The sequence below is a fragment of the Bombina bombina genome, chromosome 6 (genome assembly GCF_027579735.1).
Source record: "Bombina bombina isolate aBomBom1 chromosome 6, aBomBom1.pri, whole genome shotgun sequence".
Classification (NCBI taxonomy): Eukaryota; Metazoa; Chordata; class Amphibia; order Anura; family Bombinatoridae; genus Bombina; species Bombina bombina.
The window spans coordinates 890293410-890314013 of NC_069504.1; the positions used below are offsets into that span (position 1 = coordinate 890293410).

The window sequence follows — 20604 nt, forward strand, 5'->3', positions numbered from 1 at the left end:
TCTATACTTACCGTCATTGCCCCTGCAGCCAACAGCAGATCAAACGTCCGTCTTCTCCTATTTTGACAGCGCAGGTTCCCTCTTCACGTTCGTATGCGCACTGCAATCAGGCTTCATCTGTACACACAGAATCGCAATGCTTTGTCGTGCATTGTGATTATGTGTTGGTAATGCGCATGCGTAGAGCAAGACTAAATGCGCGCTACGGATAAGAAAATGTATAATGTAAAGTGTGATGTAACGGCCCTACAGCACTGTCTTTGAAAAAAATTACTCAGTCTGCATGGGCGGATAGAGGAGAAAAAAACTGTGATTTTATAAATTCATTTTAAAAACTCTTCTGTAGCGCTTAGACTCAGCAAATTATTAACATAATTATTGTGATCGGTTGTTATGATTTACATTCCCTTTAAGTCAACAGACAATAACCATATTATACTATGCAGAGTTTAACTTGACATTCTAACTTCTGGGCTCACCATGCCTATCAATTAGCTAACCAATTGTAAAATATAAATCTGTTTAAAATCCAGCTCTACAGCACCATATAGACGGCCAGAAAGAAACATCTAGATATATATTATATAAAATTATTATTTTTGGATTAAGTTTTCTATATGATTTTTTTTTTTTTTACCCAAAGCACTTGTCAATTCAGAATCTGATTAATTATATTTTTACACATTCATAAATTAATTAGAATCCACGATTCATCCAAATGGTTTAATTTGTACCAGTTAAATAAACAGAATGTTTCTTTATAGCCAGATGAAATATTGGCACATACAGTAGGACAATTACAGAGTGCTAGGAACAGTCATTAGGGAGAGTGCACTCACTCAAGGGACATGCTTTTATGACATTGTTAGCACACAAAACATAGTAACTGTATAATATACAGTTCTACCAATGACATATTTAATGTGCACACCACGCTGCTGATTTTATTGGCCACCCGGCTAAAATGATAGACTATATTAAGCTAAATTAGCTAATAATATTCTTTAAACGTGGTATGGTAAACTCTCCCCTTTATAAGAACAGATCCAGAATTGTTGATGGAGTTCAGTTCACCAGTTGTAATGAAGATGCGCTATAACTTACTTTTTAATATAGATATGAAATTCAAATTCTTCAAAAGTCTGTTTTTCTGTGAGCTTAAGGTTTGAGCTGTTCTCCAATCAGCACTCTCCCCTTTTGTTGTAGCTAGAGCGCCGATTGGACAAAAATTCAAACCGTTAGCTCACAGAAAAATGTACTTTTGATGTGGGAGACGGAGCGTGGGGTATTTGAATTTCATATCTATATAACAACGTGAGTTATAGAGCATCATCATTACAACTGGTGAATTAAACTCCATCTAAAATATCACTAGTATTCCGGATCTGTTTTATAAAGGGGAGCATTTACCTTCACAATTCTACAGTTCATTTGTGCTTTGGATACCTTAAGTAATATTTGTAAATAACAGAAACTGTTATAGTATACACGACCCCCACCCAGTTACTTCATAATGCCACCCGGCTGGCAAAGTTTTCTATTGAGAATTATTTTCACTAGTGCTTGCTTCATCTAGGGGGTTACTTAGCTAAACATTTACAGTAAAATCTGTTTTAAAATGCCGGTGACTACTAAGTCTTGTGCACATGAACATAAACTTACACTAGGGACTGTATCCTGATTGGATACTTAGGGTCAGGTGAGGGAGCTGCAATGTTACAAAAAATATTTTAAAAGGACATTAAACACCTTTTTGCTTTCCTGTAAAAACTATGCTTGTCCCACGCTCCCCTTGAGAGTGCTCTAAACAAATTCTGTTACCTGCAAATCAATAACTGGTTTAGGCAATTTGCAGCATTTTGATAGTCTAGGTTACATATTTTGCTTTTTTGGCCTCTCTATGGAGTGTGGAATAAAACACATTTTTTACACAAAAGCAAGAGGTGTTTTATGTCTCTTATGGAGAAAACAAAGCAGTATTTAGTGTTCAGCCTACTTTGCTTTTGCAAAGCTTTAAAGATGGGACTTTAATTTTCTTTTCTTTAACATGCACACTTGGTAAGTGACTTAAAGGAGCATTCTTAAAGGGACAGGCTAGTCAAAATTAAACTTTCATGATTCAGATAGGGCATACAATTTTAAACAACTTTCCAATTTACTTTTATCATCAAATTTGCTTTGTTCTCTGGTATTATTTGTTGAAAGCTAAACCTAGGTAGGCTCATGCTAATACCTAAGCCCTTGAAGGCGCCTCCTATTTCTGCATTTTGATATTTTTTTCACAGCTAGACAGCTCTAGTTCATGTGTGCCATATAGATAAAATTGGGCTCACTCCGTGGAGTTATTTGAGTCACTGGCTAATATGCAAGTCTGTCAAAAGAGCTGAAATAAGGGGGCAGTCTGCAGAGGCTTAGATACAAGGTAATTACAGAGGTAAAAAGTATATTAATATAACGTTGTAGGTTATACAAATCTGGGGAATGGGTAATAAAGAGATTATATTTATTTTTAAACAATAAAAATTCTGACGTAGACTGTCCCTTTAATCAAAAGTAAATTGATCAATATCAATAGAACAGAACAGCATTTGTTTTCTTATTTGAGAGATAACCTGAAAAAAATCAGGGTTATAAAGTTTACCTCTAACTGTCCCTTTCTTAAAGGAGAACAAAGTTAATTTACATTTAACCTGTAAATAAATAAAGGTTTTATTAAACTGTTGTATCAGAATATACCTTATAATTATCCCTTTTAATTGAAGCACTATGAAAGTGTATTCCTTTTGTATATGTATTGTTCCTTTTGTATATGTATTGTTCCGTTTGTATATGTATTGTTGCGTCATGTTAATGACATTGATGAATATGATCAAGTGTGTAATTTTATTGATTCGAAATAAGAAGAGGTGACTGTAAGAATGATGTGCTGTTTAAATGCAATCTGGCAGCACCCTGTTATAGTTTTCTTTCGCACGCAGGCACTATAATGATGAGCGGTTGTGGGATTCTGACTAACGGGAAGGGAACTCGCAGAGAATACTGTGAATTCAGTCTGGACGAGCTTCAGGTTTGACGCCCTTCAATAATATGGTCTTTCTTTTAATTCCCCAATGCACTTTTACTTTTCTGAAGTTTCAATATGACCTAACTATGTGCATCTCTTACTTATTTTTGTGAATCTGATCTCCTTTAATGAACATGGTAGGGGATTTTCTTTCTAATTTTTATGTTAAAATAGTTTTTATTGAATTAACATTTTCAAGCAGAATACATGTCTTATGCAGTTAATTACAGAATCGTCTCCACAGGCATTGATGCACAAAAACTAGAATAATGCGTTATCAGTTCCACATTCTTGTCATTGGTCTTTTTCATAAACCCTGAATTGTCAATGTCAGTACATCATACCTGGTATGTTTCTCATCAAAGACTACCAATACATAACTTATATTCTTATTGCAAAAAAAGAATAGCAAAGAAGAGAAAAAAAAATAAAAAAAAAGAAGGAAAGAAAAAACTAAGAATAACAAAGTGAACTAACAAACAGGCCATTTGGTCCATTATGATCTATTACTCGCATATTACTGCAGTTTCTTGTAAACAGGTCCTCCTATGTTTTCCTTGTTCTTTGAAGTTGTGGGGGATTTATAGTACCTCATCTATTCCCCTGACTTTGCACCTTCCCTATTATCCCCCGCTCTCCACCCCGCTCTGTTTCTATTTCCCTTTTGAAATCGGATTTCCTATTTGCGCCTAAGATGTTGGGTGGGGGTCTTCAGGCTGAATGTAGCATCCAGTAAAACCAGATCTTGTGAAATGTGTCGGTTGTGCCTAACATCATTGCTGCCGCTTCATGTAAGGAGTATGTCATTTTAAATCTTTCTAATATTTCATTCCATGTCGGTACTCCCTCCTTCCAATATTTGTCAATACTCACCCTCGTTATTGTGCAGAGTATTCTAATAAGAGTGTTTGTGTTTATTAAAATTTGGTAAAGGGGCGTTCAACAGTCCCTGAGATACAGATAACACCACCTGCTCCTCTAATAAGAGGCTAAGGTGGGCCGAGAGCTTGGACCATATATAGGCTACTTTAGGGCATTCCCACCACATATGCATATAGGTACCAACTGAATTACATCCCCTATAACGGTTCCTATTTCTGCCTGTTGTATAGTGTGAAGTTTTAATTGGCGTCAAATACCACCGAAAGATGGTCTTTAAGCTGTTCTCTCGTAGGTCCGCACTGATCAATCCCCTACATGAAGAATAAAAAAGGTCCTGCCATTCTGGCATCTCTAGTGTAGAGTTAGTGTCTGCTTCCCATCTAATCATTGTAGGTGTTTTTGTGCTACCCCCTGGAGTTTGTAATGCCAGGTACAACTGAGAAATGGATTGCCTAGGTCTTACCTGTGTACCACACATTCTTTCTAGTGTGGTGCTAGGTTGTTTACGTATATTCGGGATAAATTTGTTTAGGGCAGAGAGGATTTGTAAATATAGGTACCATTTAGGTGATAGGGGTGCTAGTTTATCTTGTATCTGGTTGAAAGTTAGTGGTTTGTTATTCATTAGGAGGTCTCCCACCCTGTAAAGACCCTTATTCTCCCATTTATCTAACTGTTTGCGATATTCCCTTGGGATGAGGTATTTAATAGGCATTTTGGAGGAGAACTCGGGCATTATCCCCTTGCCATTCGCCATTGTCTTCCAATTCTCAAGTGTTAGTATCGTAACAGGGGAGTATTTTTTAGTTTGTTGTTGAGATGTTGTTTTGTCCCAGATCAGGTCCCCAGATGATTCTAGGTCCGATATCCCTGTTTCTAACTCCTTCCACACCAGATTGCTCAGTGATGAGCCCAGGAGAGCGTCTTGTGCTAATCTAGCCGCCTCATAGTAATTAAGCAGGTTGGGGACTCCCACGCCCCCTATCTGTCTATGTTTAGTTAATATTAAGTGGGGAATTCTTGCCTGTTTCTTGCCATTAATAAAGAGGTTGATATCTGATTGTAGGGTTTTAAGGTCATTTTTTGGGATTGGGACGGGTAAGGTCCTAAATAGATATAAGATCCTTGGCAACAGATTCATTTTTATGGCAGATATTCTACCGTACCAGGAGAAGTTTAACAATTTCCATTTAGCTATGTCTGATCGTAACTCTTTAAATAGGGGAAGATAATTTACCTTATATAAGTCTGAGTATTGAGTCGGTATCTTTGTACCTAAGTATTTAATATGTGTTTTAACCCAAGAAAATGAAAAGTTTAACTTGATTATTTTTTTTGTGTGAGCCGGTAGGGCTATGGCTAATGCTTCACTTTTGTCCATGTTAATCTTATAGCCTGAAACCCGGGAGAACCGTTGTAGTATGTCATATAGACCTGTGAGGGATGTCAGGGGTTTGGTCAGTGTCAAGAGGACATCGTCCGCAAATAGAGAAATCTTATAGTCTGTGTGTTTGATTTGGTGTCCAGTTACCTCCTTTGAGTGTCTGACATTAGCCGCTAATGGCTCCATACATAGGACGAACAGCAATGGGGAGAGCGGGCAACCCTGTCTCGTCCCGTTTTTGATGTGTATAATTTTGGAGTGATGTCCCATGGCCCTAACTGTAGCAGTAGGCTTAGAGTATATACCACGCAAGGCGTCTACAAATGGACCTTTAAATCCCATTCTGTCTAGGACCGCGAACATATATGTCCAATCAATTCTGTCAAACGCCTTCTCTGCATCCAGTGAGAGGACCAGAGAAGGCGTTTTCGTCCGGTCAAGTTGGGCTATTGTTGCTATAATTCGTCTTACGTTGTCAGGTGCTTCTCTGCCCGCCACAAATCCCACCTGATCCGGGTGTACTATACTCGGTAATATGTGTTTTAATCTATTGGCTAAAATTTTGGTAAAGATTTTTAGATCTTGGTTTATGAGAGAGATGGGTCTGTAGTTGGGGCATCTTTGTGGGTCTTTACCTGGTTTAGGTATCACCACTATCCTGGCTCCAAGTAAATCGCATGGGATCTCGTATCCTTGCATAATGTAATTTGAAAATTTAACTAGATGTGATGTCAGGGAATTTTTAAATAATTTATAGTATTCACCAGGTAATCCATCGGGTCCCGGGGCTTTACCCGGTTTCAAATCTTTAATAGCCCCTAGCACCTCGTTGGCAGTTATCTCCTGATTTAGATTCTCTCTGTCTGTTTCTGTAATAGAGGGTAGGTGGGCGTCATCTAGTAGTTTTGTTAGTATAGATTCCGTGGTGGGGGAGTGGGCAACATGAGTCCCCTCGTATAAGGTGCTATAGTATTGGGCAAAGCAGTCTACAATTTCCTGTGGGTGGGAGGTTGTGGTGCAATCCTGTTTTTGGATCTGTGTTATGGAAGCTATTCTCGTCCGTTCGCGAATTCTGTTTGCTAAATACCTGTCTGGCTTGTTTGCATATATATAGTAGTTTGTCTTGAGCCGGAAGGCTGCTCTGACTGCCTGGTCATTTAGTATAGTTGCTAGTTCTGTTCTTTTACCCTGAAGCTGCGCCAGTGTAGCTCTAGATTGTGTCAGTTTGTGGTGTCTCTCTAATGTATCTATCTCTGCCTGTAGAGCTATCTTCTGTGCATTTCTCTTTTTAAGAAGGATAGATTTTTCTTTAATCAGTAGACCCCTTAAATAAGTCTTGTGTGCTGCCCAAGTCATAATAGGGTTAACTGTTGTCTCTGTGTTTATGCCCCAATATTCTAGCATATTACGTTCTATCGTTGTTCGGACCGCAGGGTCTCTTAGGCATATAGGGTCATATGTCCATGATCTGGTCCTCCCTGGAACTTGTATGTCGCCCAAGGTAAGCTGTACTATGGAGTGGTCTGACCACACACAGGAATGGATATTTGAGGTTATCAGGATGGGCCGTAGAAACTGACTGACAAATATATAATCTAGTTTTCTGTATGTTTTATGTGCTGCAGAGAAAAAGGTAGAGTCGTTTGTGCGGCCATATAATGTTTTCCAGGAATCTATTAATGAGTTTGTGGCAAGATAGTCTTGTATTACCTTGTTCATCTTAGATTGTTTGTGTTGCTTAGTGGAATGTGGGGGGTTGTGTTTTTGGGATTGTATTGTGAGGTCTACGTTAAAATCCCCAGCAAGGATTGTCCTAGTTTGAGACCACCCTGTCAAGAGATGTGTGATTTGTCTGAAAAAGGCATCTTGTTTGTCATTTGGTGCATATACATTGCAAAATATATCAGAATTTTGGATCTGACCTTTCACAATGAGGAATCTGCCCTCTTTGTCCTCAACTGTTTCCTGGTGTGTAAAGGGTAGGGAGGAGTGTATCAATATGGACACCTCGCGTTTTTTAGAGTCAGAGGTTGAGTGATAATGGTGACAAAAATCTTTAGTCCAGTATCTGGGTATTTGGGAGTGCTGAAAGTGTGTTTCCTGAAGAAAGATCACATTCGCTTTAAGAGACTTATATTACGTGAGTGCCATCCTGCGTTTAATGTCTGAGTTCAATCCCCTGACATTATGTGAGATTAAGTTAATGGACCAGGAATCCATCTATCTCAGTGGGTGGGTGTTTGCTATGGTTTTTGAGATTGTCTGCAAGTGGTGTGCAGATAGAGTACAGAATGTCGTGATCTTCTAGTCCATAAACTATAAAATATGTCCCGTAGTAATACCTATTGTCCCTCACCTTGGATCTCCTTCCCCGTTCCCTGAATACCTTAGAGGAGGTCAAGAAAATGCAGTAAGGTTGTGACCAAATCAACCTGGCAGTTGTAGAGCCTGAGTATTTCCATACCGGATCTTTAACAGCCGCTAAAAAAAGAACAAAATTAGAACAATGATAATAACAACAACAAAACATAATAACTGAGATGTGTAAAGTATACACTACATCTAAACATTCTAGAATTGCACAATGGGGTTAGTGTGCATTACGAAATTGTGTACATCATAAAACCTAACTATAGCTTTAATAAGAGTGAATAACTTATTTTCAGTTGACTTTAATTAATAACTTGTGGATGTTCAACCATCCTTGAACAGTCCCAGTTCATCCCCTGTGATGGGGGTTTTTAGAAATTAACATCTTAGCCTCTGCCTGTCTAATTATCTTCTAAATGGGTAAAGACTCGTAGGCAGGACATGTTGATCTTGCATATTATAGCATACTTATCTGTTGAACCTCTGAACGGATTAGGATCTCTCCCCTTGGAGTCCCTTCATTTTAAAGCAATCTTGTTTAGTCTGTTCTCATTGAGAAAAAACAAGAGAGAAGCTTGTTTGTTGTGTGAAATCAGAGTCCATAGTCCCTCAAGTTTTCTGCTTCTTTTTTACAACCTTGGTCCATCTGTTCCTGGCGGGGAGTGGCTGGTGAGAGGTTTGGTGATTTGTTTCTTGTTCCGAGGATGGAGACGGCAGATCAGGGCATTCGAGTTTCAAAGATTTGCATGTAGGTGGTATCTCTGCAGGGTCTTTGAGTGATATAGTTTTCCCTTCATACAAGATATTAAGTGAGAATGGGAAACCCCATCTGTAGGGTATTTGGGTCTTTCGTAGAAGCTGCGTAAGGGGTCGCATAGTACTGCGTCTTTGGAGGGTTCTCAGGCATAAGTCTTGAAAAAATTGAATAACCGAGCCTTTAAATTTGAAGGTGGGATTGTGTCTTGCTGCTGATAAAACATCTTCTTTGTCCCGGAAGCGAAGCATCTTAATTATAATGTCTCTAGGCGGGTCTCCTTTTTTAGGTTTTGCCCTTAAGGCTCTGTGAGCTCTGTCCATTTCGAATTTACCTTCTTCTTTGTTATCCGTGATAGCCTGAAACAGCTGCAAGAGGTATTCAGGTAGCTCTGGTGAAGTTACTGTTTCAGGAACCCCTTTTAATCTTAGATTGCACCTGCGGCTCCGGTTTTCCAGATCCTCCATTTTGTCTTGTATGTCGGCTAGCTCTTGCTGCTGTGAGGTCAAATGTTGGGAAAGAACGGTTATATCCTCGGAAGTGGCTTCTTCTCTTTCTTCTAGAGAGTCAATTCTGGTACCTAAGTCTAGCATATCCTGTTTGATCTCTGTCAAGCTGTTGGTGACCGTAGCCTGTAGTGTGTCCATTTTTTCCCACATTTTGTTGAAAATGGTATTGATGTCCTGCTTTGACATTAGATTTTTAAGGTCTGCTTTGGTTACTGGTGTTTGATCCATATTAATATCTGTAGGTTCAGTGTCAGAGTCTATTTCTTCCTCTAGTAGCTGTGTTTCTGTGTTTTGACTTTTGTCCCCTTTGGAGGGCTTAAAAAAGGGGTGTTGTGTGGAGAGTTTTGTTCCTACACCTGTTTTATTTTGTTTCCTGGCAGACATATCTGTGTTAGGTTTTGTTAGATTTAGTTGGTATTTGACAGAATACAACAGCCCATTTACTTCCAGCTATGATGTATAAACTGGGGCCAGCAGCAGATATCAGCAAAGATTTAATATAATTCTGCAACTTGACGTTGCTTATTGTGAGAGATGATCCCCTTACAGCATGAGGTCTTTTGTGTTTAACAGCTCCTTAAGATGCTTATGTTTCTGGAATCTCTATATCCCTGCTGTGTTTCTGAGCATATCACCCCCTTAGAGTAACATTCCGCCTTCCATTCTTTTCAGTGTTATAATAAATTTATCCCCTTTTAGGAGTCAACATTTTTACTTTCTGTTGCATTTCTCTGATTGCCTACTTGTTATGTCGCTTAGGACTCAGAGGATGGCTAAGGTCTTTAGATCGTAAAGCTCCCTCTTGTCAATAAACAGGTTGCTTGCACATCCTTCCCTGTTCTGCAGACGGCTCTGGCAAGAATCTAGCTGTTTAATGCCGTTACTGTGAGGCCTATTTCTGCGTCAGAGCGAAATCATAATGGCGGCCCCCACTACCGTGTAGCCCCTCCTTCCTCTTCCCCGACAAGTGTTAATGGGGTATCGGGTTCTTTTAACTGTCTTACCCAGACCGGAGCTGCGCACTGTAAACTGTTCTTAAGTCCTTCCCTCATGCAAGCACTTTAGCAGCCTACTATCATTACCGATCACTGTTTTCCTCACAAGCCGCGGCCATGCTCCCAGGCGGGCTGGGCAGAGGAGCGCTGCTCTGCAAAGTGTTTCTCGATTTTAGAAGTTGACAGCTCCCTTATGTCCTGTAGTCTCAGGGAGATGTTTCTTTAGCTGACATCCAGTTTTGGGTCTTGTGCTGGCTATTTGGCACTCTTAGTTTGCTCAGTACACTTGGAGCTCAGTGACTAGGCAGCCATCACCGTGCTCCGCCAGGCTCCGCCCCCCTCTTTCTAATTTTTAAAGGGATAATAAACCCAAATGTTTTTTTCTTTCTTGATTCTGATAGAGCATGCAAATTTAAGCAACTTTTTAATTTACTCCAATTAGCGCTCATAAAATTGACCAGAGATCAGATCTCTGGTTAATTGTATATATGTATATATGTCTCCCAAATAGCCCCCAAAATACAGTGGTGTGTAGTTTATTAAAAAAAAAAAATTGAAGCATTTTTATTTTTTAATAAAATAACTGCAAGAAGCATTTATGAGGGCTGAAAGTTGGCGGGTGTTAGAAACAAAACGGCACAGAAAAATGCCTTTACATTGTGGTTTATGGGGACTGTGCTATCCCTGTAAATATATATGTATATAAGCATATACATATATATTTATATTTACTGCCCATCGATGCACTAGTTCTCATGCCGTGTCTCAAGAGGTCGCGTTATCATTACACCTCACTTGTAATACCAGCACACATTTGTGTCCGCTGGTATTACTAAGTTGAGAACAAATATCGCTTTTGCAGAGTTGATATTTTGCACTCAACTTGTAATCTGGCCGTAGTATTTAATGTCCCTTTAATGGATAATTTAAGAAAACTATGTGTAAGGTTTTCTTTTACCATGGGTCAGTGCCTCACTATACCTTGATATCTTTTCTTATCATACCCATTTAATGTCATTCTCTCTCTATCCTGAACTACTTTCTCTCTTCTGTGTTCTTTAAACTGTCCTTCCTCTTTTTAAACGTCCTTTCTGTGTCACTTTCAAAATAATTAATTTTTTCCTAACCTGCTATTTCATTTTCATTTTTTTTTCACAAGGATTTATTTTCATCTTGTAATTTTACAGGAGGGCGATCATATTGGACTAACAAGAAAGTCCAGCGGAGCTCTTCACTTTTACATCAATGGGATGGACCAAGGTAAGGTGTACCTCTGATATCCACATAGCTGGCTGTTTTATGAGCCAAGTCATCTGTGTTGCTAGTCCACTCACAGAGGCAGCGGACTGAGCCAAGAGGCACTTTGGCAGTGTGCCTTTGCTTTCATCCAGATAGATAAGTTCAGCTCCAATTGTTTTAAATGTTCTAGTAATGGTACTTAGTACTGTCTAATTTGTTTTTTGCTTTTTTATATCCTAAAAATGAACATGCAATAGTGAAAACAATTATGCATTCCATTGTAAGAGAATGGAAATCTGAACTTTGCAAATAAGGCACCGTTCTACAAACAGAGTGTAATTAAAGCAACTTTTGAATCGAAAGCTTATGCTATTCATTACCATTTTGGCTATCAAAGAAAGCTGTAGTCCATGTGTAGTAATGTGATATAGCCCACTTTGATAGCCAAGAGGCTAAGAATGTCAGTAAAAGGGTTGATATAACCGTTATTTGTGTAATAGTTCATTCTAATAGGACCTAAAGGTAGGAGGTGGCAAATAAATATGTAATAAGACACAATAAGATAATAAACTGTGGATGCATTGGTTAAGGTCAACTGGCTACAGATATTAGAAGCACTATAGTAATGATATACAGCATGTTTAAGATATAGGTGTTATGGGACACATATTCTTTAAATCTATTTGAGCTCTTAAGGATGACGTTCTAAGAAATTTAGAAGTCACTTAGAATACATTATGTAGGAAGCATTATATACATCTATGTAGAATAATCCCAAAGAGGCCAGAAGTACAATTTTGGAAACTCTTGGTGCTGAGATTTGTCAGGTTCTGTCTTAAGGAGACACTGTTTGGCTTCTTTGAGATAGGTGTAATACATATTATTCACATTATGAATAGTCCCATGACAAAGTCATCAGTATATTGCGTAAAGTCATTTTACAGTCATCCACAGATTTTAAGTTTAGCGTTGGACAGAATGGCAGCATGTGAAAAAGTAGCTATTTTATGTATATGTATCTCTCTCCCTCCCAGGTGTTGCCTCTTGTCAGACACCTCCAGTAGTTTATGGAGTGGTTGATCTGTATGGTATGGCTGTGAAAGTTACTATTGTCCACAATCACAACCATGCTGATCGTTTGCGGAGAAACAATGCCATCCTGCGTGCTCGGTCACCCGATGCAGGAAGGATAAACTCATCCACCACAGACACTGGACAGCTTCTCTTCCATACAAATTGTGGACAGAAAGCATCTATTATAAATGGAGGCCGCACTGCTCTCCGACCACAGTAAGTATATATTGTGAAGTGCCCAACATAATAGTGCTGTCTTATCCACAGGTGAAATAACCAGGCAATACATGTTTGTGTACAACTCAAACTTCAATATTAACTCTTTAGCTGCTGAGCCATTTCCACCCCTGTGCTGAGCTGTTTTCCAGTTTCTAGATGTTGCACACATTTAACCTTTACTGTAGGCCATTTTTAGTTCGAAAACACATTTTTTTTCAATAGAATCAGCAGAATACTTTTCCCCCATCCAATTCCTTTTAAAGGGACATAAAACAAGTTGGGATAGAGACAAAATATAATATGTACTTTCATTACATTTAAGGTAAAAAAGGAGGTCTGTGAATTAGCACAAAAATGGCTACCCTGAAAAAAAGAGGTTAGTTCCAAAGTACCTCTAAACATTAACTATTAAAAACCAGATACAGGGTGCGCTAATGAAAGCTGCTAATATGATAGAATAGAGGATAGAATAAAGCTAATATATGCAAACATAAGCTAGTGTTAAGAAACGGCTCATAAATATAGTTAATACAATAAAATATATTTCTTTCATGTAATTAGCAAGAGTCCATGAGCTAGTGACGTATGGGATATACATTCCTACCAGGAGGGGCAAAGTTTCCCAAACCTCAAAATGCCTATAAATACACCCCTCACCACACCCACAATTCAGTTTTACAAACTTTGCCTCCGATGGAGGTGGTGAAGTAAGTTTGTGCTAGATTCTACGTTGATATGCGCTCCCTAGCAAGTTGGAGCCCGGTTTTCCTCTCAGCGTGCAGTGAATGTCAGAGGGATGTGAGGAGAGTATTGCCTATTTGAATGCAGTGATCTCCTTCTACGGGGTCTATTTCATAGGTTCTCTGTTATCGGTCGTAGAGATTCATCTCTTACCTCCCTTTTCAGATCGACGATATACTCTTATATATACCATTACCTCTGCTGATTCTCGTTTCAGTACTGGTTTGGCTTTCTACAAACATGTAGATGAGTGTCCTGGGGTAAGTAAATCTTATTTTCTGTGACACTCTAAGCTATGGTTGGGCACTTTGTTTATAAAGTTCTAAATATATGTATTCAAACATTTATTTGCCTTGACTCAGAATGTTCAACTTTCCTTATTTTTCAGACAGTCAGTTTCATATTTGGGATAATGCATTTGATTTAATCATTTTTTCTTACCTTCAAAAATTTGACTCTTTTTCCCTGTGGGCTGTTAGGCTCGCGGGGGCTGAAAATGCTTCATTTTATTGCGTCATTCTTGGCGCGGACTTTTTTGGCGCAAAAATTATTTTCCGTTTCCGGCGTCATACGTGTCGCCGGAAGTTGCGTCATTTTTTGACGTTATTTTGCGCCAAAAATGTCGGCGTTCCGGTTGTGGCGTCATTTTTGGCGCCAAAAGCATTTAGGCGCCAAATAATGTGGGCGTCTTATTTGGCGCTAAAAAATATGGGCGTCGCTTTTGTCTCCACATTATTTAAGTCTCATTTTTCATTGCTTCTGGTTGCTAGAAGCTTGTTCTTTGGCATTTTTTCCCATTCCTGAAACTGTCATTTAAGGAATTTGATCAATTTTGCTTTATATGTTGTTTTTTCTCTTACATATTGCAAGATGTCTCACGTTGCATCTGAGTCAGAAGATACTACAGGAAAATCGCTGTCTAGTGCTGGATCTACCAAAGCTAAGTGTATCTGCTGTAAACTTTTGGTAGCTATTTCTCCGGCTGTTGTTTGTATTAATTGTCATGACAAACTTGTTAATGCAGATAATATTTCCTTTAGTAAAGTACCATTGTCTGTTGCAGTTCCTTCAACATCTAAGGTGCAGAATGTTCCTGATAATATAAGAGATTTTGTTTCTGAATCCATCAAGAAGGCTATGTCTGTTATTTCTCCTTCTAGTAAACGTAAAAAATCTTTTAAAACTTCTCTCCCTACAGATGAATTTTTAAATGAACATCATCATTCTGATTCTGATTACTCTTCTGGTTCAGAGGATTCTGTTTCAGAGATTGATGCTGATAAATCTTCATATTTATTTAAAATGGAATTTATTCGTTCTTTACTTAAAGAAGTACTAATTGCTTTAGAAATAGAGGATTCTGGTCCTCTTGATACTAATTCTAAACGTTTAGATAAGGTATTTAAATCTCCTGTGGTTATTCCAGAAGTTTTTCCTGTTCCTAATGCTATTTCTGCAGTAATTTCCAAAGAATGGGATAAATTGGGTAATTCATTTACTCCTTCTAAACGTTTTAAGCAATTATATCCTGTACCGTCTGACAGGTTAGAATTTTGGGACAAAATCCCTAAAGTTGATGGGGCTATTTCTACCCTTGCTAAGCGTACTACCATTCCTACGTTTAAAGATCCTTTAGATAGGAAAATTGAATCCTTTCTAAGAAAAGCTTATCTGTGTTCAGGTAATCTTCTTAGACCTGCTATATCATTGGCTGATGTTGCTGCAGCTTCAACTTTTTGGTTGGAAACTTTAGCGCAACAAGTAACAAATCATGATTCTCATGATATTATTATTCTTCTTCAGCATGCTAATAATTTTATCTGTGATGCCATTTTTGATATTATCAGAGTTGATGTCAGGTTTATGTCTCTAGCTATTTTAGCTAGAAGAGCTTTATGGCTTAAGACTTGGAATGCTGATATGGCTTCTAAATCAACTCTACTTTCCATTTCTTTCCAGGGTAACAAATTATTTGGTTCTCAGTTGGATTCTATTATCTCAACTGTTACTGGTGGGAAAGGAACTTTTTTACCACAGGATAAAAAATCTAAAGGTAAAAACAGGGCTAATAATCGTTTTCGTTCCTTTCGTTTCAACAAAGAACAAAAGCCTGATCCTTCATCCTCAGGAGCAGTTTCAGTTTGGAAACCATCTCCAGTCTGGAATAAATCCAAGCCTGCTAGAAAGGCAAAGCCTGCTTCTAAGTCCACATGAAGGTGCGGCCCTCATTCCAGCTCAGCTGGTAGGGGGCAGGTTACGTTTTTTCAAAGTAATTTGGATCAATTCTGTTCACAATCTTTGGATTCAGAACATTGTTTCAGAAGGGTACAGAATTGGTTTCAAGATGAGACCTCCTGCAAAGAGATTTTTTCTTTCCTGTGTCCCAGTAAATCCAGTGAAAGCTCAAGCATTTCTGAATTGTGTTTCAGATCTAGAGTTGGCTGGAGTAATTATGCCAGTTCCAGTTCCGGAACAGGGGATGGGGTTTTATTCAAATCTCTTCATTGTACCAAAGAAGGAGAATTCCTTCAGACCAGTTCTGGATCTAAAAATATTGAATCGTTATGTAAGGATACCAACGTTCAAGATGGTAACTATAAGGACTATCTTGCCTTTTGTTCAGCAAGGGAATTATATGTCCACAATAGATTTACAGGATGCATATCTGCATATTCCGATTCATCCAGATCATTATCAGTTCCTGAGATTCTCTTTTCTGGACAAGCATTACCAGTTTGTGGCTCTACCGTTTGGCCTAGCTACAGCTCCAAGAATTTTTACAAAGGTTCTCGGTGCCCTTCTGTCTGTAATCAGAGAACAGGGTATTGTGGTATTTCCTTATTTGGACGATATCTTGGTACTTGCTCAGTCTTTACATTTAGCAGAATCTCATACGAATCGACTTGTGTTGTTTCTTCAAGATCATGGTTGGAGGATCAATTTACCAAAAAGTTCATTGATTCCTCAGACAAGGGTAACCTTTCTGGGTTTCCAGATAGATTCAGTGTCCATGACTCTGTCTTTAACAGACAAGAGACGTCTAAAATTTATTTCAGCTTGTCGAAACCTTCAGTCACAATCATTCCCTTCGGTAGCCTTATGCATGGAAATTCTAGGTCTTATGACTGCTGCATCGGACGCGATCCCCTTTGCTCGTTTTCACATGCGACCTCTTCAGCTCTGTATGCTGAATCAATGGTGCAAGGATTACACAAAGATATTTCAATTAATATCTTTAAAACCGATTGTTCGACACTCTCTAACGTGGTGGACAGATCACCATCGTTTAATTCAGGGGGCTTCTTTGTGCTTCCGACCTGGACTGTAATTTCAACAGATGCAAGTCTCACAGGTTGGGGAGCTGTGTGGGGATCTCTGACGGCACAAGGAGTTTGGGAATCTCAGGAGGTGAGATTACCGATCAATATTTTGGAACTCCGTGCAATTTTCAGAGCTCTTCAGTTTTGGCCTCTTCTGAAGAGAGAATCGTTCATTTGTTTTCAGACAGACAATGTCACAACTGTGGCATACATCAATCATCAAGGAGGGACTCACAGTCCTCTGGCTATGAAAGAAGTATCTCGAATTTTGGTTTGGGCGGAATCCAGCTCCTGTCTAATCTCTGCGGTTCATATCCCAGGTGTAGACAATTGGGAAGCGGATTATCTCAGTCGCCAAACGTTGCATCCGGGCGAATGGTCTCTTCACCCAGAGGTATTTCTTCAGATTGTTCAAAGGTGGGAACTTCCAGAAATAGATCTGATGGCGTCTCATCTAAACAAGAAACTTCCCAGATATCTGTCCAGATCCCGGGATCCTCAGGCGGAGGCAGTGGATGCATTATCACTTCCTTGGAAGTATCATCCTGCCTATATCTTTCCGCCTCTAGTTCTTCTTCCAAGAGTAATCTCCAAGATTCTGAAGGAATGCTCGTTTGTTCTGCTGGTAGCTCCGGCATGGCCTCACAGGTTTTGGTATGCGGATCTTGTCCGGATGGCCTCTTGCCAACCGTGGACTCTTCCGTTAAGACCAGACCTTCTGTCACAAGGTCCTTTTTTCCATCAGGATCTGAAATCCTTAAATTTAAAGGTATGGAGATTGAACGCTTGATTCTTGGTCAAAGAGGTTTCTCTGACTCTGTGATTAATACTATGTTACAGGCTCGTAAATCTGTATCTAGAGAGATATATTATAGAGTCTGGAAGACTTATATTTCTTGGTGTCTTTCTCATCATTTTTCTTGGCATTCTTTTAGAATACCGAGAATTTTACAGTTTCTTCAGGATGGTTTAGATAAGGGTTTGTCTGCAAGTTCCTTGAAAGGACAAATCTCTGCTCTTTCTGTTCTTTTCCACAGAAAGATTGCTATTCTTCCTGATATTCATTGTTTTATACAAGCTTTGGTTCGTATAAAACCTGTCATTAAGTCTATTTCTCCTCCTTGGAGTTTGAATTTGGTTCTGGGAGCTCTTCAAGCTCCTCCGTTTGAACCTATGCATTCATTGGACATTAAATTACTTTCTTGGAAAGTTTTGTTCCTTTTGGCCATCTCTTCTGCCAGAAGAGTGTCTGAATTATCTGCTCTTTCTTGTGAGTCTCCTTTTCTGATTTTTCATCAGGATAAGGCGGTGTTGCGAACTTCTTTTGAATTTTTACCTAAAGTTGTGAATTCCAATAACATTAGTAGAGAAATTGTGGTTCCTTCATTATGTCCTAATCCTAAGAATTCTAAGGAGAAATCATTGCATTCTTTGGATGTTGTTAGAGCTTTGAAATATTATGTTGAAGCTACTAAATCTTTCCGAAAGACTTCTAGTCTATTTGTTATCTTTTCCGGTTCTAGAAAAGGCCAGAAAGCTTCTGCCATTTCTTTGGCATCTTGGTTGAAATCTTTAATTCATCTTGCCTATGTTGAGTCGGGTAAAACTCCGCCTCAGAGGATTACAGCTCATTCTACCAGGTCAGTTTCTACTTCCTGGGCGTTTAGGAATGAAGCTTCAGTTGATCAGATTTGCAAAGCAGCAACTTGGTCCTCTTTGCATACTTTTACTAAATTCTACCATTTTGATGTATTTTCTTCTTCTGAAGCAGTTTTTGGTAGAAAAGTACTTCAGGCAGCGGTTTTAGTCTGAATCTTCTGCTTATGTTTTTCATTAAACTTTATTTTGGGTGTGGATTATTTTCAGCAGGAATTGGCTGTCTTTATTTTATCCCTCCCTCTCTAGTGACTCTTGTGTGGAAAGATCCACATCTTGGGTAATCATTATCCCATACGTCACTAGCTCATGGACTCTTGCTAATTACATGAAAGAAAACATAATTTATGTAAGAACTTACCTGATAAATTCATTTCTTTCATATTAGCAAGAGTCCATGAGGCCCGCCCTTTTTTTGTGGTGGTTATGATTTTTGTATAAAGCACAATTATTCCAATTCCTTATTTTATATGCTTTCGCACTTTTTTATCACCCCACTTCTTGGCTATTCGTTAAACTGAATTGTGGGTGTGGTGAGGGGTGTATTTATAGGCATTTTGAGGTTTGGGAAACTTTGCCCCTCCTGGTAGGAATGTATATCCCATACGTCACTAGCTCATGGACTCTTGCTAATATGAAAGAAATTAATTTATCAGGTAAGTTCTTACATAAATTATGTTTTTAATATATTTGAATAAACCCTAATACATGTAAACTAGCAATATAAAAATACATAATAAATGAATAAATGAGTAAAATAAAAAACCACCGGTGGTAAGAAAATCAGGGGATATAAATGAAAGTCCGTGGTGGGCTTTAAAAAATAAATCCAATAAATAAAAAATTTTGGATTTATTTTTTAAAGCCCACCACGGACTTTCATTTATATCCCCTGATTTTCTTACCACCGGTGGTTTTTTATTTTACTCATTTATTCATTTATTATGTATTTTTATATTGCTAGTTTACATGTATTAGGGTTTATTCAAATATATTAAAATATATTTTATTGTATTAACTATATTTATGAGCCGTTTCTTAACACTAGCTTATGTTTGCATATATTAGCTTTATTCTATCCTCTATTCTATCATATTAGCAGCTTTCATTAGCGCACCCTGTATCTGGTTTTTAATACTTTCATTACATTACCTTTACCTGCAAATTTATACTGCAGTTTCTGAATTATAAAGCTCTAACTCACTCTCCCCACACATTTCCTTCTATGGCTATATATATATATATAATTTTGGTAGAATGCAAAGGTGCATAGGGATTATCTGCTGGAGCATGCCTAGAAGCTGTGAAGTCAGTTAAAATACAATGCCTGTTTCCAAACACTGAAAGGGGGGGGGGTGGAGTTGGCTGCTCCAGGCAGCTTAGCTATGTAATTCATTTAGCTTATTTTTGAAAATTATTTTAAAATACTTGCCAGCAATTTTTTAAGTATTTTTTTTTTTTTATGCAAACTATTTTTAAATAATTAGACCTTTTAGGATATGCACAGATCTCAACCTGTTTTATGTCCCTTTAAAGGGATATGAAACTAAAAAAATATTTTTCATGATTCAGATAGAGCATGCAATTTTAAGCAACTTTCTAATTTACTCCTTTTGTCAACATTACATTTGACAACCAATCGCTACCCAGGTTACTTTCCTGCTTTTTCAAATAAAAATACCAAGAGAATGAAGAAAAATTGATAATAGGAGTAAATTAGAAAGATGCTTAAAATTGCATGCTCTATCTGAATCATGACAGAAAAATGTTGGCATATTATGGCCTAGGGTGGCCAACAAGGCCGGTGCCTAGGGCAGCAGATTTGGGAGGGGCAGCACATCTGCCCTATCCTCTCCCTAAAAGCCAGCACACAGTACAGTGAGCGATAAAGTGCAGGCTTTTACAGAGAAGACAAGGCACATGCGCTGATGGTCGCTCTTCACAGGCAGTGCTCCTTTAAACTGTTGCTTCATTTAGAGCCACCAGCATTTTTGTAGTGGAAGCTTTCTTGTTAAGAAACTTCTTTACCTCCCTTTTCTCCCCCCCTTCTTTTCTCTCCCTTCTAGTATGAGATGCATGCAATTCAACCCACCTGTATGCCATTGTTTTGTTAGCCCATTTTCTTTTGAATTGTTATGAAAAACAAAACAACAAAAATACACACGGACCCAAAAAAATATTGAGGGAGAAAATAGGCGTAAAACTTTGGAGGGGGGGGCAGCAGAATTTTGAGTGCCTAGGGCAGCACAAAACCTAAATACGCCACTGCGCCGTACAGTGAATACATATTCACTTATATTCATATAATCAAAGACAAAGATGGTCAGAAAACAATTTAAACTTTACATAGTTTTTTCATTTATTTTTCATGAAAATTAAAGATTTTACATTTTGTTC

The 20604-nt window shown here is 38.4% G+C and overlaps 1 protein-coding gene across 1 annotated transcript in view; it reads left to right on the forward strand.

Annotated features, from left to right (window-relative positions):
* Window positions 1–20604, forward strand: part of NEURL4 (neuralized E3 ubiquitin protein ligase 4) — a 169815-nt gene that overhangs the window by 25447 nt on the left and 123764 nt on the right. Inside the window, exons 6-8 of the mRNA XM_053718447.1 lie at window positions 2979–3067; window positions 11146–11218; window positions 12232–12487. Of these exons, the coding sequence (XP_053574422.1) occupies window positions 2979–3067; window positions 11146–11218; window positions 12232–12487 (418 nt within the window). The remainder of the gene's footprint in view (window positions 1–2978; window positions 3068–11145; window positions 11219–12231; window positions 12488–20604) is intronic.